A 17,775-nucleotide genomic window follows, 5' to 3' on the forward strand; every position below is an offset into this window, starting at 1 on the left:
CCTGCTCTTCTCCAGCCATGAAAAGTCTCAGCCTTGTCCTGGTGCTCCCACCTGCCTGCACAGCAGTGGGGCCTCCCCACTGCACCTGTGCCAAAAATCCCCTCCCTGGGAAGCTCCCAGCACTGGCTCTTTCCCTGCAGGGAGGTACCTCCAGGTGGCTGCTGCACATTCTTCATTCTCCTTCACTTGCCCAAGCCCCTAAACCCACCCCAGCAGTGAGGGACCCTCCCACGATCTGCAGGAGGAGCAGGAGGAGAGCAGCCAATCTCCACTTCAGGCCCCTGGAGTCCCAATCCTGGTGCTGGTGTGCTCAGAGAGCTCTGTCCTGCCGACAGCTCCCAGGATGACGGATTTCCTGAGGCTCTTGCTGGCTGCTTTCCTCATCCCCTGATGGAACAGATTCCAGGCTGGAGGAGCATCTGTCCAAGCACTGGGCGGCAGGAGCAGCTGGCAGTGCCTGCAGGCAGCTCCGACCCCGGGATCTGCAGGAAGCTGCCTTGGATTGTCCCTCACATTCAGCCTTATGCAAACCTCCCCACGGTATGAGAGGGGCTGCAGGAGCAGCAGCAGCCCCCCACAATTCCCTCATGGTCTCAGTGCCATAACTTCTCCCTGAGTAAATCCATGGGAGAGCAGAGCTGCCATTCCAGTGCTTTTCCCTTTGACACACACTGGAGGAAGGAGTCAAAGTGAAGCATCTCAGGGCAGCAGCCAAGGGAAGAGATAAACACAACCCTGTGACCCCGAGGGGATTCACCCAGCAGTGCTTTGATATTTGCTCTCCCCACGGCCCCATCCTGCCCCAGCCTCCAGGCAGGGAGGAGGATCCCAGGAGGATCCCTGGGCACAGGTTAAAGGCAGAGGTGATGCCTGGCTGGGCTGGCTCCCAGCTCAGTAGAGCTGCTGCCCAACCCCAGGCACTGCTGACAGTGCAGGGCCGTGCTGGGCCCACCAACACAGCCCTGCTGACCCAGCAGCACGGCACAAACGCTCCCAGCTCTCCTCAGCGGAAAAGTCATCCCTCCCAGCCAAAAACATCCAGGAGAGAAGAGCTGCAAGAGACACCCTCAAGTGCTGGGGATAGATTCGTCCTCCCTCTTCTTGCACAAGGCTCTGAGGGGAGCCCTGGGACAGTCTGAAACCTCCTGGGGGTCAGATGGACAGAAGGAGGAGGAGGAGGAGCCAGAAGAGGGGGAAGAAAGGTGAAAACCCCTGCAGCAGGGTGAGCAGGGACACCCACTGAAAGCCCCAGCCAGCACAGAGGCCCCACGGCCACACACGAGGGCTGAGTACCCACACACATGATAAAATCCAGTTGGAAGCACTCAGGGAATGATGATGAGGAGGGAATGGGAGGAAGGCACTGCCTGTCTGAACAGATCTGATCAGAGATACCCTCACACCTCTAGATTTAAAAGCATCACAGGATGCTCTGGGAAAGGCTCAACAGCTCCGAGAGCAGGGGCCAAGTTCCACATCTCAACATCTCCTCATCTGCCCATTTCCACTCCCCCAGCCCCACTCAGGCAGGGACAGACCCCAGAGTGCCACTGTCACCCTCCCACCCTCCTTCCCCCCGGTAAGAGCAAAGCACCCACCAGTTATTTCCTGGTCAGCGCAGCACCTCCACAGCAGGAACACCCGGAGCCCTCGCTGCAGCCCTCTCATCCGAGGGGATTAGGGCTGGGTTAGGGATTTAATCCCACTGCCGGGGCTTTTCTGGGTCGGTGACATGGTTTGCGAGGCGCTGATTAGTGCGCGTCGTTAGCGCAGCACGGATAATTAACACAGCCTGTGCCACATGCCAGCGAGAGCTCCTGCGCCATCAGCCCGGCCCAGGCACAGGGGACAAGCCCTGGCCCCCTGGGGGGTCTGCCTGGGGTTTTGGGCAGCACAGCAGCTGTCCGGGGTCACAGAGGGAATCCCTGCCCTGAGGAAGCAAATCCAGGGGTTAGAGATGGAGTTTTCTCACTGCAGTGATGGAATTAACCCCTGAATGCACAGGGAAAGCTCCTCCAGCCCACTGGCTGTACTGGGGTGAACTGGGAGCAGCCCAGCAGGCTGCTGGTCCCTCCCTGCTGCCCACATGGAGGATGTCAGTTCCATCATCCTGCCTGTGCCATTATGGGTTTGGGGACCCCAAGGGACAGACTATATGTCCATCCACACCAGGAACCAGTTCAGCACAGGGACATGCCCAAGGTATGGACCAACAGCATCAGCCAGCCCCACGGTCACTCCAGGAAGGTGATCCCAGGAGTGTTGCCTCCCAGCTTTGAGCAGTTTTCCAAGCAGACACAGACACACTCACAGGGTGTATCCATCATCTACCACTGGATAAACCCAGAACTCACACATGGGGCTGGAGACTGTGCTGGGCAACCTGAGGCTGCTCAGAGAGGGTGATCAGCATCATCTGAGTTAATATAGAAATAGTTTGGGGAGAATGGATCAATCACAGCAGCATTCCCATGGGGCAGAGGGGGCCTGGTGCTCCACAGGGAAGCTGGAAGCAGAGGAGTAGCTCTGGGGAAGCACATCTTGTGCCCAGGCAGCTCATTCCAGCACGGACACCCAAAAGGCTCCAAATAAACCAACTCCACCAGACAAATGCCACTCAGAGTTCCCAGGAGCCCAGTGTGGCTGCAGGGAGAGGCTAGAGGTTCTTTGAGCCACTGGCACATGGCACAGGGCACCCCAAAAGTGCTGCTGAGCCAGAGCATAGCCCTGGAGGGATCCACAGGGAGAGAAATCTTGCTGGGACTAGAAGATGCAGCCTCTGAGATGCTGCTGGGTGTCCTGGAGGGGCTTAAACTGACAGCCTGGAGGCCCTTTCCTGGAGGAGAGGTAGCACATGCTGTTGTCCACTTCACTCTGGCTCCAGCTCTGTGTTTCATGCTCTTGGAAGCCCTCCTGGCAAGCCTGAAGGATGGAGAGTGCTCTGTGCTGATGTTTCAAGTGCTGCTGCTCCAGGCAGGTTCATTCCCATAGGAAAGAAAAAGCTGGGTGGGAAATCAGCCTGCCTCTAAGCAGGTGCTGCAGGACAGGCTGGGGTGGCCAGCAGTGCCCCTCAAGGGCAGGTGAGTCCTTTGTTCCTGGGACTTCCTGCTCCAGGTGGTCCCTTCTCAGCAAATCCTGATGGAGCACCATCTCCCACCCAGCACCGCACCCCTGGCTCCTCTCACCCTTCCTTGTCTGAGCTGCACTGGCCTGGCAGAGCCTTCCTGCACCCCTTCTGCTCCAAAACCTCAAGGGAAAACACAGACTAACCCAGAAATGACACAGGCAAGCCCAAACCCTGCTGCTCTCCATGCTCCCTTTCCTTAGGAAGCACAAAGCTCTGCCGTAGCATCCCCATTCCCATTAAAAACCTATTTCCATCCCCACCCACATCCTTTGAGCTCTTCCCAACGCCCAAACTGGCTTCCTCAGTGCATCCACACATCCCTCCTGCCTGCTGTCTCCTGCTGAATGATGACAGGGAGCTTTCCCCACTCTTGGATGAGTCTACACAACTCAGCGCACTGCTCCGGATCCTCTGGGCCTCTCATCCCAGTAATTTGTTGCTTCTTATTTCCACACACCTCCCACTCCTCCCCCATGGCAGATTGTGCCTTGGCTTTCCATGTCTGCTGCCCAGCCCTGCTGACACAGGGCTCCTCCATCCCAGCAAGCCTGGATTCTGCCTGGTGAGATTCCAACAGGGAGCAGAGCCAACAGGAGGCTCACAGAACTCTGGGCTTCAGTTTAAGCCCTGCAACAGCCAGTCTGAAATCCAGCACATCTGAAATCCTCACCTGTAACACAAGAGCCCAGCACATCCTGCTCTGCCTCTGCCCAAACCCTTCCCCATCACTCCCAGCACCACCTGCCCAGGTGATGCTCCCAACCTTTGGAGAGGAGCACCCAGTGCTGGCTGTGGCAGCACCCAGAGCACAGAGGGAAGGTCACCTTCGCAGCAAAGCTCTTGCATTTCCATCTCTGTTTATTTATTTCCCGTGCTCGCTGTGCTCCCCGCGGCTCCAGGGCCATTTACATAATCGGATCAGAGGCAGCTGCACAGGAACTGCACGCGCCGGCCCCAGAGCTCCCAGCCCTTCCTCCCAGGAGCACCTTTCCCTCCCTGGAGCACCCATTCCCTCACTGGAGCACCCCGTCCTTCCCTGGAGCACTCATTCCTCTCCTGGAGCATCCATCCCTTCTTCCCAGGAGCACCCATTCCTTCACTGGAGGATCCATCCCTTCCCCAGAGCACCCATCCCTCCTTCCCAGGAGAATCCTACAGCACCCATTCCTTCACCGGAGCACCCATCCTTTCTTCCCCTAGCACTCCTCCCTTCCCTGAAGCACTCATCCCTTCTTCCCTGGAACACTCAATCATTCCCTGGAGCATCCACCCCTCCCTAGAGCACCCATGCCTTCTTCCCAGGAGCACCCACTCCTTCTGCTCACAGCCACAGCACCAAACCTCACAGATCCATATCCACTTCCATGGAGCAGATCCATGAGGTTTGGTGCTGCAGCCAGGGCAGAGCCTGACACGGAGCATCCACATGCCAGCACCAGCCCAGTGCTGCCGGCTAAGATCACTCCAGGAAAAACCTGGTGAGCAAGGACACTTTAATTTCTCCTGCAAGGAACTCCTGGACTGGCAGAAGCACCCTGTGCTGCCATGGGAATGTGCTCGGGGATGGAGGTGGGCATGAGCACGGTGTATTTTTACCAGAGATCTCCACATGCTTCCCTGGAGCAATGTTTCATGTTCTATACAGAAGATTTTGGGACCTTTGCACTGCACAGAGCTCCCCCCATCCCCCCATGAGAGGCTCCTGGCAGCTCCAGAAGGTATCAGCCCATCTAAAAGGAGAAATCAAGGCATAGAAAGGGATCCATGCTGGAAAAGGTGACAGTGTGGCTGGGAGCCACCAGTCCTTGTGACAGGGTCGTCAGGCTGGTCCCCTCCCTCGTGGTCCCCCTCTCACTGCTTGTCCCTCTCCTGCCTTTTTAATCCAGCCCCTCAAAGTGTCCCCTGCCCACACCTCTGTCACCTCCTCCCTAAACAACTGGTTCAGCAAGGATCTGGGAGAGCCACAACCTCCTCCCAAAGCTGCCACGCTGCTCTCACCCTGCTCCTTCCAGTCCTGCCCCTTCCAGGGCATAGCCTTTCCCTCGGGCATCTCCCACCCTGCTCCTTCCAGTCCTGCCCCTTCCAGGGCACAGCCTTTCCCTCGGGCATCTCCTCAGGATGCCCATCCAGAGCCAAAGTACCAAAGGATGCTGTTGGAAACAGATCCAAAGCATCCACGTGAAAACATGCCCTGCCACCCCCCGCCCCTCTTACCTGCTTGGGATTTTGGACAAGCCACGTTCCTGCTGCTTTATCCCGGCACAATGTTTTTTGTGGAATTTCTCACCTTCCAGACAGCCCTGCTCAAGCTTTTATCACGTTGCAAACACCACAATCTCCTCCTCCTCCTCCTCTCTGGGCTGGACACAGCAAATACTGCTCTGCTCATCCCTCCAAAGGCTGCTGGAAAATCCTCTCCCTGGCAATTCCCTGCCCACATCCCATTGCTGTTCCGCCTCCTGACAGCAAACCTGGGCAGCACCAAGGGTCTGCTGGCACCTCCCACCACGCTGCCAACCCCATTCCCAAAACTTGGACAAACTCTCCGTGGGGAAAGCGCTGCACAAGCATCCCCAAACTGGTCTGAAACACAGAAGAGAGACTCAGGAAGCTCTTTCCCCCCGGGGCTACAGAATCCTGGGAGTGGGAATGGGGAGGATGCTATGACCACGGGGTTCTGAGTACCTCTAGCTCTTGCTGGGAATTAATGTAATTTTTTTAAAGCCCACATCAAACACCAGCCAACCTCCCTCTGCTCAGGGCTGGGACAGCACAGTGACAGCACTGCTCCATTCACAATTCCCTGAGCCCTGCCTTCATACATTATTCCAGCCCAGTGAAGCTTTGGGATTGTTTTTTTTTAAATTTTCTTTAAATATTTTATTCAGTTTTGCTCTCTCTCAGAGCACCCCAGAGTAAACCAGGCTCTCCAGGAGAGGCTGTCTCACTGTGATGGAGGCAGAGCCACACTCCAAACACGAGCTGTCTCCAAAAAACAACCAGAAAGCACCATGAGGCTGCACCGGGCAGGAGCAGCAGCGGTGCCAGCACAGCTCCCTGACCTCTGACAACCCGGCTGGGAGAGCGGAGCCAGCACGAGACCCTGAGGGGGTTAAATCCCACAGCCCTGTGGAACAGCAGCAGCTTCAGGGAAGCAATGAGGATGTGAGGGATGTGGGTCTCAACCTGCAGCAAGCAGTGGACTCTGAAGTGCTGTGCCAGGTAGAATTCCTCCCATGGAGCAGGAGAAAACCCTTCAGCATTCTCAACATCCACATATCCCAGCTCGACAAAAACAACCTATTACACGGAGCAGGCTGTAAGGATGGAGCAGACCTGTGCCTCAGTGGGGTCCATATCCATGCCCTCTTCCCAGCTGCATCTTCCCAACTTCCCATGCCCTCACCGTGGTGCCGAGCCCCGGCTGTGCCAAGCCCCGCGGCAACACGAGCCAAGCCACGGGGAGCGAACAGGGAGGGCAGAGGGATGGAGGAGGAAGGGGAGGAGGAGGAGGGGCAGGAGAAGCAGCACTCACGTTGATCATAGCATTGGAGGTGATGCGGAAGAGCGTGGCGCGCTCATTCACCGCCTTGATCTTCTCTCCGCTGTCGGCCGGCAGGCGCAGGCTCTCCAGCTCGCTCAGCGAGCGCTGCAGGGCCGCGCCGTGCTTGGCGATCAGCTCATTGCAGGTGCTCAGGTCCTCCAGCTTACTCGACAGGGTCTTCAGGGGGCCGTGCAGCTCGCTCTTGTCTGACTGCGAGGCGGGCTCCTCGTCACCCGAGTCATCTGCACAGGGAGGGATGGAGAGAACAGCGTTTCCATGGTTACCCCCGCGGGCAGGGACCGACCGGGGACCTCCCGCCTCCTGCCAGTGCAGGGCTGGGGGTCGTGGCCACCGCGGCCCCCCCGGAGCACAGCGTGGTGGGGGCGGCACCCAGAGCCCTGAGCAGCCTCTGCTGTGGCTGTCACCGAGATCTGGGTCAGGGTTGGGTGGTGGGGTGGCACAGGGGGGGGTCACACACCAAACCTGCCCTTCCCAGGCTCACCGGGATCGATCCACCTTGCACTGGGGACTCTGCCAGCCCTGCTCGGGACAGGGTGAACTGTGTCACCTGAGGGAAAGGTCACAGAGACACCAAGGAAAGTGACACTTTACCCAAAACCACCAAGTCTTCATAGGGCAGAAAACTCCACAATCAGCACCTCAGCTACAGCAAAAATTCCTGCAACTCCAGAACACTTAAAAGCACAAAAATAACCCAAATCCACTCAGTGGGGTGCTGGAGAGGATGGAAGTTTAACAGGAAAGTTTTACAGAAATGAATGCTTAGCAGAAGGCTCTTTAGAAATGAAAACTAGTTTTGATACAGAAGAATAAAAGAAGCTAGAAACTGCAGGAGTAACAGTTACTGGATAACCCAAGAAAGCAAAGGTTAAGTCAGACTGAAAGGAGGTTTTTCAGCTACAGCAAAGGTATGTTTCACCACAAAGAAAGATGTTTCTACCAAATAAAGACAATTCCCAAGAAAAGCAGAAGATACCACAGGTAAACAGACATGCTGATGTAGCAAGTAGAGAAAAGATTTAGGAATTTTCCACTGCAAGAAAACAGAAAAGCAACTTTAAGCTTAAACTGTAACATACTAACTTTTGTAACTGGATAGTACTAACCATAATATGGTAATGACAGTAGTTGTGACAGGCTATAGGTAAACGGTAAAGGTATTGTGTATGACGCTGATTGGTTGTATGTATTAAGATGCTCTGTAAATAAAAATATGTAATGCATTGTAACAAGAACTAAAGGGGCTTCAGGAGTCACCTCTGAGCTGATGCTGACAGCTTTTAGCTTTGGCTCTGTTACCCACGGCCCAGGACTGCTGTGACTTCAATCGATGAAACAAACAGCACCTTTAAAGAGCTGCCTAGAGTCCTGTATCTCTCGTTCAGGCTCTTACAGTGGGGTAATACAGCATTTCTGATCACCCCACTGCTCCCCAGGAGGGAGGTGAGTGGCCCCAAGAGGCACCAGCACCCAAAGCAAATACAAAGAGAGAGAAGCAGGTTGCGGGCAGGGGCTATACCCCATCTTTATGCTCCAAAGTCTAGCTGAGGGTTTTCCAGGTGCTCCCAAAACCCACTGAGGCAGCAGAGCAGGGACCTGCTCCTCTATCTCCCCTTTCTCAATCATCTGTTTCTGGATTTCAGAGAGATGGGTACCAGCAAAACCCCATTGCAGCTCCTCTGCCAAGTCTGGGGGACTGGGGGAGTGAGAACATTCTCCAAACAATCCAGGCACAGAGCTCAGGGCTGGCTCTGGTGTAACGGGGGAGCAGCACATTCCCTCTCAGGGCTGAAAGGGAAGAAGGAAACCCGTGATTCCCTGGTAGGTGGGTGTTTAGCTGCTATTCCTGGCTCAATGATAGGAACTCTGGAAATGCTGCGAGTACTGGCAGAGGTGTTCAGGCACTGCTCACCCAGATTGAATCCACAGTAAGGAAACCAGAGGAAGAGCACCCTTCAATTACTGTGATGAAAAGGCAAGGATCTAGATAAATGTGTCAGGATCACTAACCCAGAGTGGAAGCAGGAACAGAGCACAGCACAGTGTCACACCAGGACTCCTGGTTAACCCTCCCAGAATGGATGTGATGGCACAGCTCAGGGACAGCTCAGGGACAGCTCAGGGACAGCGCTGGACCTCCACAGCAGGACCAACCTCACTGCCCACGAATAATGAGAGAAAATCCAAGTGAAACAGGGCACAGAGCAAACCCCAAGTGGCTCATGAAGCACCAGGACATCATCTCCCCGTGTCACCACTTGTTCCTCTACAACCCAGCTGACAAACACGAGCAGCAGCTGTTGGAGCCAGGACAGGAAGTGGCCACCAAGGACAATCAGAGCACCCAGGGAAACCAGCTGAGACTTCCCAAGGAAAGGGAGCTGCCAGCTGAGCTGTTTGGGAGCTGGGCAGCTCCCACAGACAGGCTGGAGAGCTGCTGGGCCTGGACAGGGGACAGGAGTAGGGGTTTGAAAACACATTGAAATCAGGGAAGTCTCCAGAACAGCTGGTAGGGGAAGGGGAATAGGAACAGGCAGGAGGTGCACAGAGGCACCACAGCAATGGCACAGGCTCACACTGATGCCTTGAGTTTTAGCTTTCATATTTTCCAGATTCTGTACTGCATTAGTATATAACTCTGAGCTCCATATAAAGTGTCAGCAAGTTCTCTTCACAGTTCAGTCACACAAAACAATCATTTTCCAGCCCCAGAACCAAGGACACTGTTGCAGCTTCAGGCCCAAAAAGTGCAAACAACAGTGAACTGAGGAGAGCAGTCTGAGAGGATGGGACTGCATAACCTGAAGCTGTAATTGGACAATTAACCTCAATATGTAAATGGACCAAAAACTTATACAAGTGTAAAAACTCATGACCAGGTGTCCATCTTGGGTGGAGCCACGGCTGGGCTCTTGTACTGCCCAAGGTGCATCCTTCAAAGGCCTTTTTAATAAATACGTACTTTATTCCTTTAACACTGTCTAGCCTCTGTTCCAGGTAGCTTCTCAAGGCATCAACACCACAGGTCAACTCCAAAAGACCTGGCAAGAAAATTGAAGCCACTTTTTCTCCCAGTACAGAAAAGAACCAAAACCTCCTCAAAGTCTATTTTCTTCAACACAAAAGTTTCATGTATTCCCATGGTGCCTTCCCCACTGGGACACACAAAGGGTCTCCAGCAGTGTGGGTACATTCCCTGGGCTTGGGTATTGTCTCTGCACGTGTCCTGAGCCGGTGCTTCCAAGGACAGAGCACTCCATACCCTGGACACTCACTGGGAGAGGGACACCAGGCTGCTCCTGCTGCTCTCAGCTGTGTCCCTGGGGCTTTCCAGGGAGTCTCTGGCCTCCTTCACCATCTCTCTCTCCAGGTGAGAAACTGCTCTTCCCACCACCATCCCAGCAGTCTCTGCAGGCTGTGCCAGCTGCCTGCACTCCAGAAGGCAGGAACTGTTCTCCACAGCTCTGGGATCTGATCCCTAACGAGGCTGGACTTTAATAGCCAATTTATAATAAAGTCCCATGTTTTATAAAGCTCCCAAGGGCAGAAGCCAACCCTGCTGGCTCAGCTGTCACTGCCAACAAAAGCCTGAACATGGCAAAACCCACCTCTGAGGGACTCCAGGGGACAATCCGAATTTCCCAATTTGCTGTTTGCAGACATCAAAAATAATTCACAGTTTTATCTGCTTACAAGTGCTACAAAAATTGTGCCAAGCAAGAGAAAATGTCTCTCTGCCCATCCCCAGGCAGCATTTAACCCCCAAATTCCTCCCTTTAATTGTCCCCTCATCCTGCTTTACACAAAATGCTGCCCCAAAGTCCTGGCTCCCATGGGCTGTCAGTGCTCTGGGATTTCCAGAGCAAAGCCTGGATCACCTCGCCCAGGTGCAGCCCCAGATCACAGCCTGGGGATTTTTCACAGAATCACAGAATGCCTTGAGTAGGGAAGGACCCACAGGGATGACCCAGACCCCCAAACAATCCCACCCTGGGCACCCCTGGCAGGGCTGTCCAAAGGCTCCTGGAGCTCTGGCAGCCTCAGGGCTGTGCCCATTCCCTGGGGAGCCTGGGCAGTGCCAGCACAGGGATGGCAGAGCATGGAGAGGGACAGGCTCTGCACTTTGCCAGGACATTATTTCCTGCCCATTGACTGAGGCTGTGGGAACAATCCCTGCCCGAGTGCTCAGCTTGAGGCAGGAACGCAGCATGGCCCAATTTCTTATTGCTGTGCAAAATTATATAAACGCCTCAGAGCCCAGGAAAAGGGGGAAGGAACCTGGGTCAGCCCAGTGATGCTGCTCATTCCAGCTGAGCTGAACATCCCTCACCAGCTCTTGGTATCCCAAAGGGGCTGCTGTGGGATGCTGGAATGCTGGCAGGGTGGGCAGCAGGATCCCACCTTCCTCCTCCTGCCTGGGCAACTGCAATCATAGAATCATGGAATGGTTTGGGTTGGGACCTTAAAGCTCACCTCCTTCCATCTTCTTGACATGGGCAGGGACACCTTCCACTACAGCAGGAACCAATTAATCATAATATATATATAATTAATTATTTTATATATATATAAATATCTCAAGCAATATTATTTGTTGCAATTAAATCAAAGCATGGGAAGAAGGAAATCCAATGTCACAGCTACAGTCAAATAAACTAGAGTAGCTGAAAGCAGAAATGATCACACAGAGCACCAAACCTCCTCACTGCCATTCCCAGTATGGAGCTCTGGCTCTGCAGGTGCTTCCATCTTTCTCCTGGGAGCTCTCAGGAAAGCTGACCAAAGCCCAACTCCACAGAAACATGAATCTTTCTGTTTCCTGCAGCAACCAGCAGCCCCAGATCCCAATGTAGGAGCCCTGCTCCCCCCAGGCCATCCCCACCAGCTCTCTAGCTGCTGTTGGTTACCAGCAGGACAAACTGCCACGGGAATGCTGTGACACAGGACAGGGGCTCTGGGCTCTGGCGTCCCCTCATTGCCCCATCAGGACTGCTCTCAGGGAAGCTGCTTTGAATCACAGGATCATTTAGGCTGGAAAAGACCTCCAAGACCATCATGTCCAACCTTTGACTAACCTTTGCACATGACACACCAATTCCTGTAGTTACAGCTGAAGATCATCATGAAAGGCTGCAGGAGAGAGCTGCAGAAATATTTATCCTGTTGCTGAGGATGAAAGATTCACTCATTCAGAAAGGTGGAAGAGCAGCAAGCCTCTGCCGGGAGGTCTTTGCTTGGAGCCCAGCCAAACACCACAGTTTCGAGGATCCTGCCCTTATTCCAGCTTTTGTATAAGCTCAGACAGGGAAAAAAATGATTTGGCTTTGCTAAGGCTGAGAAAACACCCTGAAGGTCAGGAAATACCCACAGAGAGAGTTTATCCAGGGCTCCTCATTTGAGGATGGACCACAGGGAATTTGCAGAAGCCAAAGAGCAGAGGGCCCAGGATCACAGCACTGAGACTTCAGCCCAAATGGGGGGTTCCTGACTGCACCCAATCAGGGTCACAGAACCTCTTGGAAGCTGCAAAAACACAGATTCCTAAATACTTGGGAAGAATTTAGGAGAGGGGAGAGGGGGAGAGGGGAAACATGACTCCCACAGGGTAATGGTGAGGGACACCCAGCAGAATCCAACGGAAACATTTCCCGGCACAGCCCAGAATGGAGTTTCAGTGATGGCTTTGAAGGGGATTCCAAACACACAGGGAATGAGGAGGAACCAGAAGAAGGGAAGTGAGAACTGGTTGAGGTGGAGGATGCTCAGGAGCTGGAGCGTGTCCAGGGAAGGGAACGGAGCTGGGGAAGGGGCTGCAGCCCCAGGAGAGGCTGAGGGAGCTGGGAAAGGGGCTGAGCCTGGAGAAAAGGAGGCTCAGGGGGGACCTTGTGGCTCTGCACAATTCCCTGACAGGAGGGGACAGCCGGGGGGGGTCGGGCTCTGCTCCCAGGGAACAGGGACAGGAGAGGGAACGACCTCAGGCTGGGCCAGGGGAGGCTCAGGTTGAATATTGGGAAAATTCCTTCACAGAAAGAGCTTTCCAGCCCTGGGAGGTTTGGAGTCTTCATCCCTGGATGGATTTCACAGCCATGTGGATGTGGCACTTGGGGACATGGATCAGTGGTGGCCTTGGCAGTGCAGGGGAATGGTTGGACTCGATGCTCTCAGAGAACTTTCCAACCTTAATGATTCTGGGATTCTATTCCAATCCTCTGTGCTCCTTGTCTCTGGATGCTGCCCTCACTCCTTTCCTCCTGCTTTATCCTTTTGGATCCTCAGCTCCCAGCAGCTCCTAAATCCCATTAAACCTCCAACCGACATCCCCCAGCTAGGCAGAGCCAAAGTGAACTGGGACCATGTCCAGGACCAGCAAAAAGCCTAGAAGCCCTGCAGGAGCCAGGAAGGCCTCCCTGCTCCTCCACACAGGGAGATCCTCCAAGGACAGAGAGTGCTTTAAATCCATGGTTTCCAGCCCCCAGCACACTGTCCCTGCAGAGAGAAGGGCTCAGTGATGGATCCCCTCTTTCCATGCAGGACGACAGCGATGCTTCCACCTCATCCCTCCTGGTGCTCCAGCTCTGCCATCTGCTCTCCATGGAATAAAGATCCTCCCTAGAGCAGCAAACCCTCAGGGGGTGGCAGGGGGGCTCTCAGTCCCATGCTGGGATGCAGGTGGCCCTGGATCCCCTTGGGAAGCAGCACACCCCCACCTCAGGAGCTTCACCCCGGCTCACCCTGCTCCTCCATGTGCTCAGAATGAAAGGCAAATATTCAGCAGGAATTGCTGTCGCTCTTCCCCAGGGAACAAAAGCTCCTCAAGAAAACAAACATGAAAGGCTGGCAGGAAAAAATTGACAACAAATTGCCAGGTTCCTCTAGTTCCTGTGCTGCGGATGAGGCAGCCCAGCCTCCACAGCACCCTCCTAAGGATTCCTGCATTCCCAGTGTGCTCTGGAGATTTCCCTGTGCTCACCAGTGGCACAGAGAGACTATCCATGATTTGAATTCATCCTTCTTTCCATCCTGCAGCTGAGCTTTGCCCTGGCCTTGTGTGGGGCTTGGTGCAAACACCTCCAGGACCCTGGGCTGGAGCAGTGGATTTTGGCTGAGCAGAGTGTGAGCGGCCATCACCACCCAACTCCAACCTCATCCCTCTCCCTGTGCCACGACACAAGTGTGGCACAGCAGGGCTGGCCCCAGGCACTGCAGTAACCCACATAACACCCACCTCCTCCTCCTTTTCCTCCTCCTTCCCCCCCTCGCTCCGGGAAGGCTCCACAAATGCAGCTGCTGCTTCCCGCTCTCCTCACAGTGCACTCAGGAACTCTGCAAGCACAGGCTCAAATCCCAGAGACACAAACCACAGCAGCTCCTCATAAATCCCCTCTCCAGGAACACTCCAGGCTCATATTTTACACCTCCATCCTCAAATCCAAGTGCTCCCCAAGCCGAGCCCCTGATGCTTTGTTTGGGCTCAGGACCAGCTCTGGCAGCCCCAAGGCTGGGTTTGGGGCTGGGTTTGGTTTGTAGGGCACAGGCACAAAGTGTTGCTATAGGAACAGGCACAGCCTCACCGTAAGCTGCAGAGATTATTTTTGGAGCTGTGATGCAATTTAATCTATGGAAAATGGATCGGCAGCCATCGGCCATAAGCCTCCTCGGGCTTGTTTCTCAGCCCAGAGAACACAAACCTCAGTGCCTGGAGCAGCATCCCGAGGCAGAGTTCCCTTTCCACCTCCTTTTTCCGTCTTGAAATCTTCCCTTGGATAAATGTTTGCCATTGCCTGCAATTTCTCCAGAGCTGGTGGGAAAGCTGCTGGCTGGAGGCACAACAGAGCATTCTCATGTTCTGGGGACACACTGGGGCTTTTCAGTACAGTCCATGGGGATCCCAGGGACAGGGATGCCACGCTGAGCATCCACCCCAAAACCATCAAGGAGCAATCCCAGGGAGCTGCTGCTCACAGCTGGGCTGTCCCAGTGCTGCCCATGGATACGCAGAGCTAGGAAGAGCCTTTTCAGGGATAAACCAGGAGAAGGAGAAGGGCTTGAAGGGTTCAGCATTAGACCTTTTATTCCAAAATTCCCAAACTGCATCCAGAGTCTCACTGTGATGACTCCAGCCCAAAGCACCACAGCCCCTCAGCCCCACACCATGGCTGGGGCAGGCAGTTTATCCCTGCTTATCTTCCTCTCAAAGTCCAGCACAGCTCTCCTCACCCTATATCCCTCACCTTCCTTCTCCCTGTGAGTGGAAAACTTTCCTTTCCCAAGTATCTTCATTTTCAGCAACAGACCTCATCCTTTCTTCATCATCTTAAATCCCTCCCCAGTCCTCCTCCAAGCCTCAGCTGCTTTCCTACCACTCCATCAGAGCCTCCCAAAGGCAGGACTAGCCCTGTGCTGGAAATTAAACCCAGCTTTCTCCTGGAGGCAGCTGGAATGAGCTGATGGGGGGGTTGGAAGTGCAGGATCAATATTGCAGGAGTGAAGTCGAGCCAGAGTGCTGCCCACGGGGAAAGCTCTGATGACTTTAATTCAAACAGCATTCCTGGGTTGCCCCAAAGCCACCAGAAACCACAGCAGTGACAATCTCAGCAGCTGATCTCCCCATCAGCAGCAGGACCTGCACACCTGCCAGGAGAAGCTGAGCTTGGAAGCATTGCAGTCCCAACCCTGGCTGTTCCCAACCCCTGGAACAAGCTGCCTTCAGGTGCCTGGATGGTCCAACCACCAGCACAGCATGGATTATGCCTCCATTCACCAGTTCCACCTCTTGTGCACTTACTCCTGCCTTTTCCCACACTTGCCTGGGAGTTTTGGATCTAAAAGTATGAAAAGTATCCCACTGACTGGGAAAAGCCTTTTCTCCGCCCACAGACAGAGTGGAAGATGTCCATGAGGATCAGCCAGCAGCAAATCCTGCAGCCATCCCAAGTGAAACTCCAATAAATCCACAGAAACGAATCCCACCTCCTTTCCAGATTCCCTGTTTATCCCAACACCAAGCAAGGGAATGATTCAGAACCACCAGCCCTTCCTGTGTGGAATTATCCGGATCTCAGGGATATGCTGCTCACCCGTCACTCCTGGAGCAGAGCAATTTCCACCCTGGCTCTGGCAGACACAGCTGCTTTCATCACTTTTAATCGCTATGAATATTAAATGGAGCAGGGATCTATATTTAATAGCCTGGCCCGGCTGCCAGGGAGATGGATGAGGTTTATAGCAGCTGCAGATGCAGGAACAGGCGGAATTTTGGTGGTTAGAAAGAATTACACTGAGAATTAATCATCAAAATAGTAGGGAAAATAATCATTCATAAATCATTCCAAATCCGGGTGATCGCTCAGCAATTACCACCAACCTGGCAGGGCTGTTGCTTCTCCCCGCTAATGCAAAGGGAAAGCTGCACAGGCAAATGGGAGCCTAAAAATAGGGAAAATTGGCTGCTTGTGACAAGCTGGGACATATCCTGAAGTCACATTCAGTGGGAGTAGGTGGGGAGGGCCCAGCTGGTGATGGGGCTCAACAGACCAAACCCAGAGATCAAAGGCCACTTCTCCTAGGGGTGCTCACCTGGAGAACAGAAGGCTCCAGGGAGAGCTCAGAGCCCCTGCCAGGGCCTAAAGGGGCTCCAGGAGAGCTGGAGAGGGACTGGGGACAAGGAGTGGAGGGACAGGACACAGGGAATGGCTTCCCACTGCCAGAGGGCAGGGCTGGATGGGATATTGGGCAGGAATTGTTCCCTGGGAGGGTGGGCAGGCCCTGGCACAGGGTGCCCAGAGCAGCTGTGGCTGCCCCTGGATCCCTGGCAGTGTCCAAGGCCAGGCAGGAAAAGGCTTGGAGCAATCTGGGACAGTGGAAGGTGTCCCTGCCCATTGCAGGGGTGGAAAGACATGGGATTTAAGTCCATCCAGCCCAAACCTCTCCATGATTCTATGAAAATAAGCAGGATACAAAAATAGGGAGTGGGAAAGCACAAAGCATCTCCATTCCCATCACTGCAGCATTCCCAACATGGCTATTGAACATTTTATTGCTGCAATTACAAAATGATGATGTTCCTGGTCAATAATCCTGAGCAGCACAGGCTGCACTTAATCTGGACTGCAGTCACGCACTTCCCAGCAGAAATGGCATTTTCACAACACCTGAACAACTTCCATAAGTTGAAATTCAGGCTACAGAGTCACACAGATTGAGTTCAAAACACACCAAAAGGCAGGGTTTAAACTACAAACCAGATGGACACACTGAAGAAATGGAGATGAAATGCAGCATGTCATCAACAGGGACAGGAGGAGAGGGAACGGCCTCAGGCTGGGCCAGGGGAGGCTCAGGCTGGATATTGGGAATATTTCTTCCCAGAAAGGGTGGTCAGGCACTGACACAGCTGCCCAGGGCAGTGCTGGAGTCCCCAACATCTGGAGGGATTTAAGAGCCATGTGGATGTGGCACTTGGGGACATGGGGCAGTGGTGGCCTTGGCACAGCTGGGGGAACAGCTGGACTTGATGCTCTCAGGGGGCTTTTCCAACCTAAAAACTATTCTGTGGTTCTATAAATACACATACATATATATGTGTGTGTGTATGTATATGTATGTGGGCTGAAACACAGGCAGGCACCAGTGCTGCTTTCACAAGTCTTTCTTTCCCCTGGATTTCTCCACAATCTTTCCAAAACTCTTCTCAGGAGGAGCCAAGAGAGCTTTGCAAGATGCCATTTTGCTGGCTTTTGGAGGAGGTGGAAGATTGGTGGGGTTTTTTTTTTTTGCTCTGCCTTTTGACTACAATGTTCTGTTCCCTATTTCTGACAGGATAAGGAGTTGGGAAGCCCTATGGAAAAGTATGGATCCAGCCCTGAAATCTCCTGAACAGGAATCTCAGAGACTGAGGGGCTGAGCTGGCAGGGAACACAAGAGCACATAAAATGAACCCAGCTGATGCTTTTGTGGGAGCAGTGGAGAGTCACAGTTAGTCCTGCTGGACACGGCCAAATGTCCCTCCTGTCCCTTGTGGGCACTTGTGAATAGCAACGAGCAAAAACACGGAGGGGAAGGTGTGATTATAGGGAAATAATGG

At 53.9% G+C, this 17,775-nt stretch overlaps 1 protein-coding gene across 8 annotated transcripts in view; it reads right to left on the reverse strand.

Annotated features, from left to right (window-relative positions):
• The window catches only part of OSBP2 (oxysterol binding protein 2), a 94,026-nt gene that overhangs the window by 23,055 nt on the left and 53,196 nt on the right, over positions 1–17,775 (reverse strand). For 4 of the 8 annotated variants that reach the window (XM_083874254.1, XM_083874251.1, XM_083874250.1 and 1 more), the window contains 2 exons: positions 7,174–7,239; positions 6,663–6,913 (listed from right to left, as the gene is read on the reverse strand). In XM_083874254.1, coding sequence (XP_083730380.1) covers positions 6,663–6,913; positions 7,174–7,239 — 317 coding nt within the window. The remainder of the gene's footprint in view (positions 1–6,662; positions 6,914–7,173; positions 7,240–17,775) is intronic. The other 4 variants (XM_083874256.1, XM_083874255.1, XM_083874253.1 and 1 more) reach the window with 1 other exon arrangement.

This window comes from Zosterops lateralis, assembly GCF_965231275.1.
Source record: "Zosterops lateralis genome assembly, chromosome: 17".
Lineage (NCBI taxonomy): Eukaryota > Metazoa > Chordata > Aves > Passeriformes > Zosteropidae > Zosterops > Zosterops lateralis.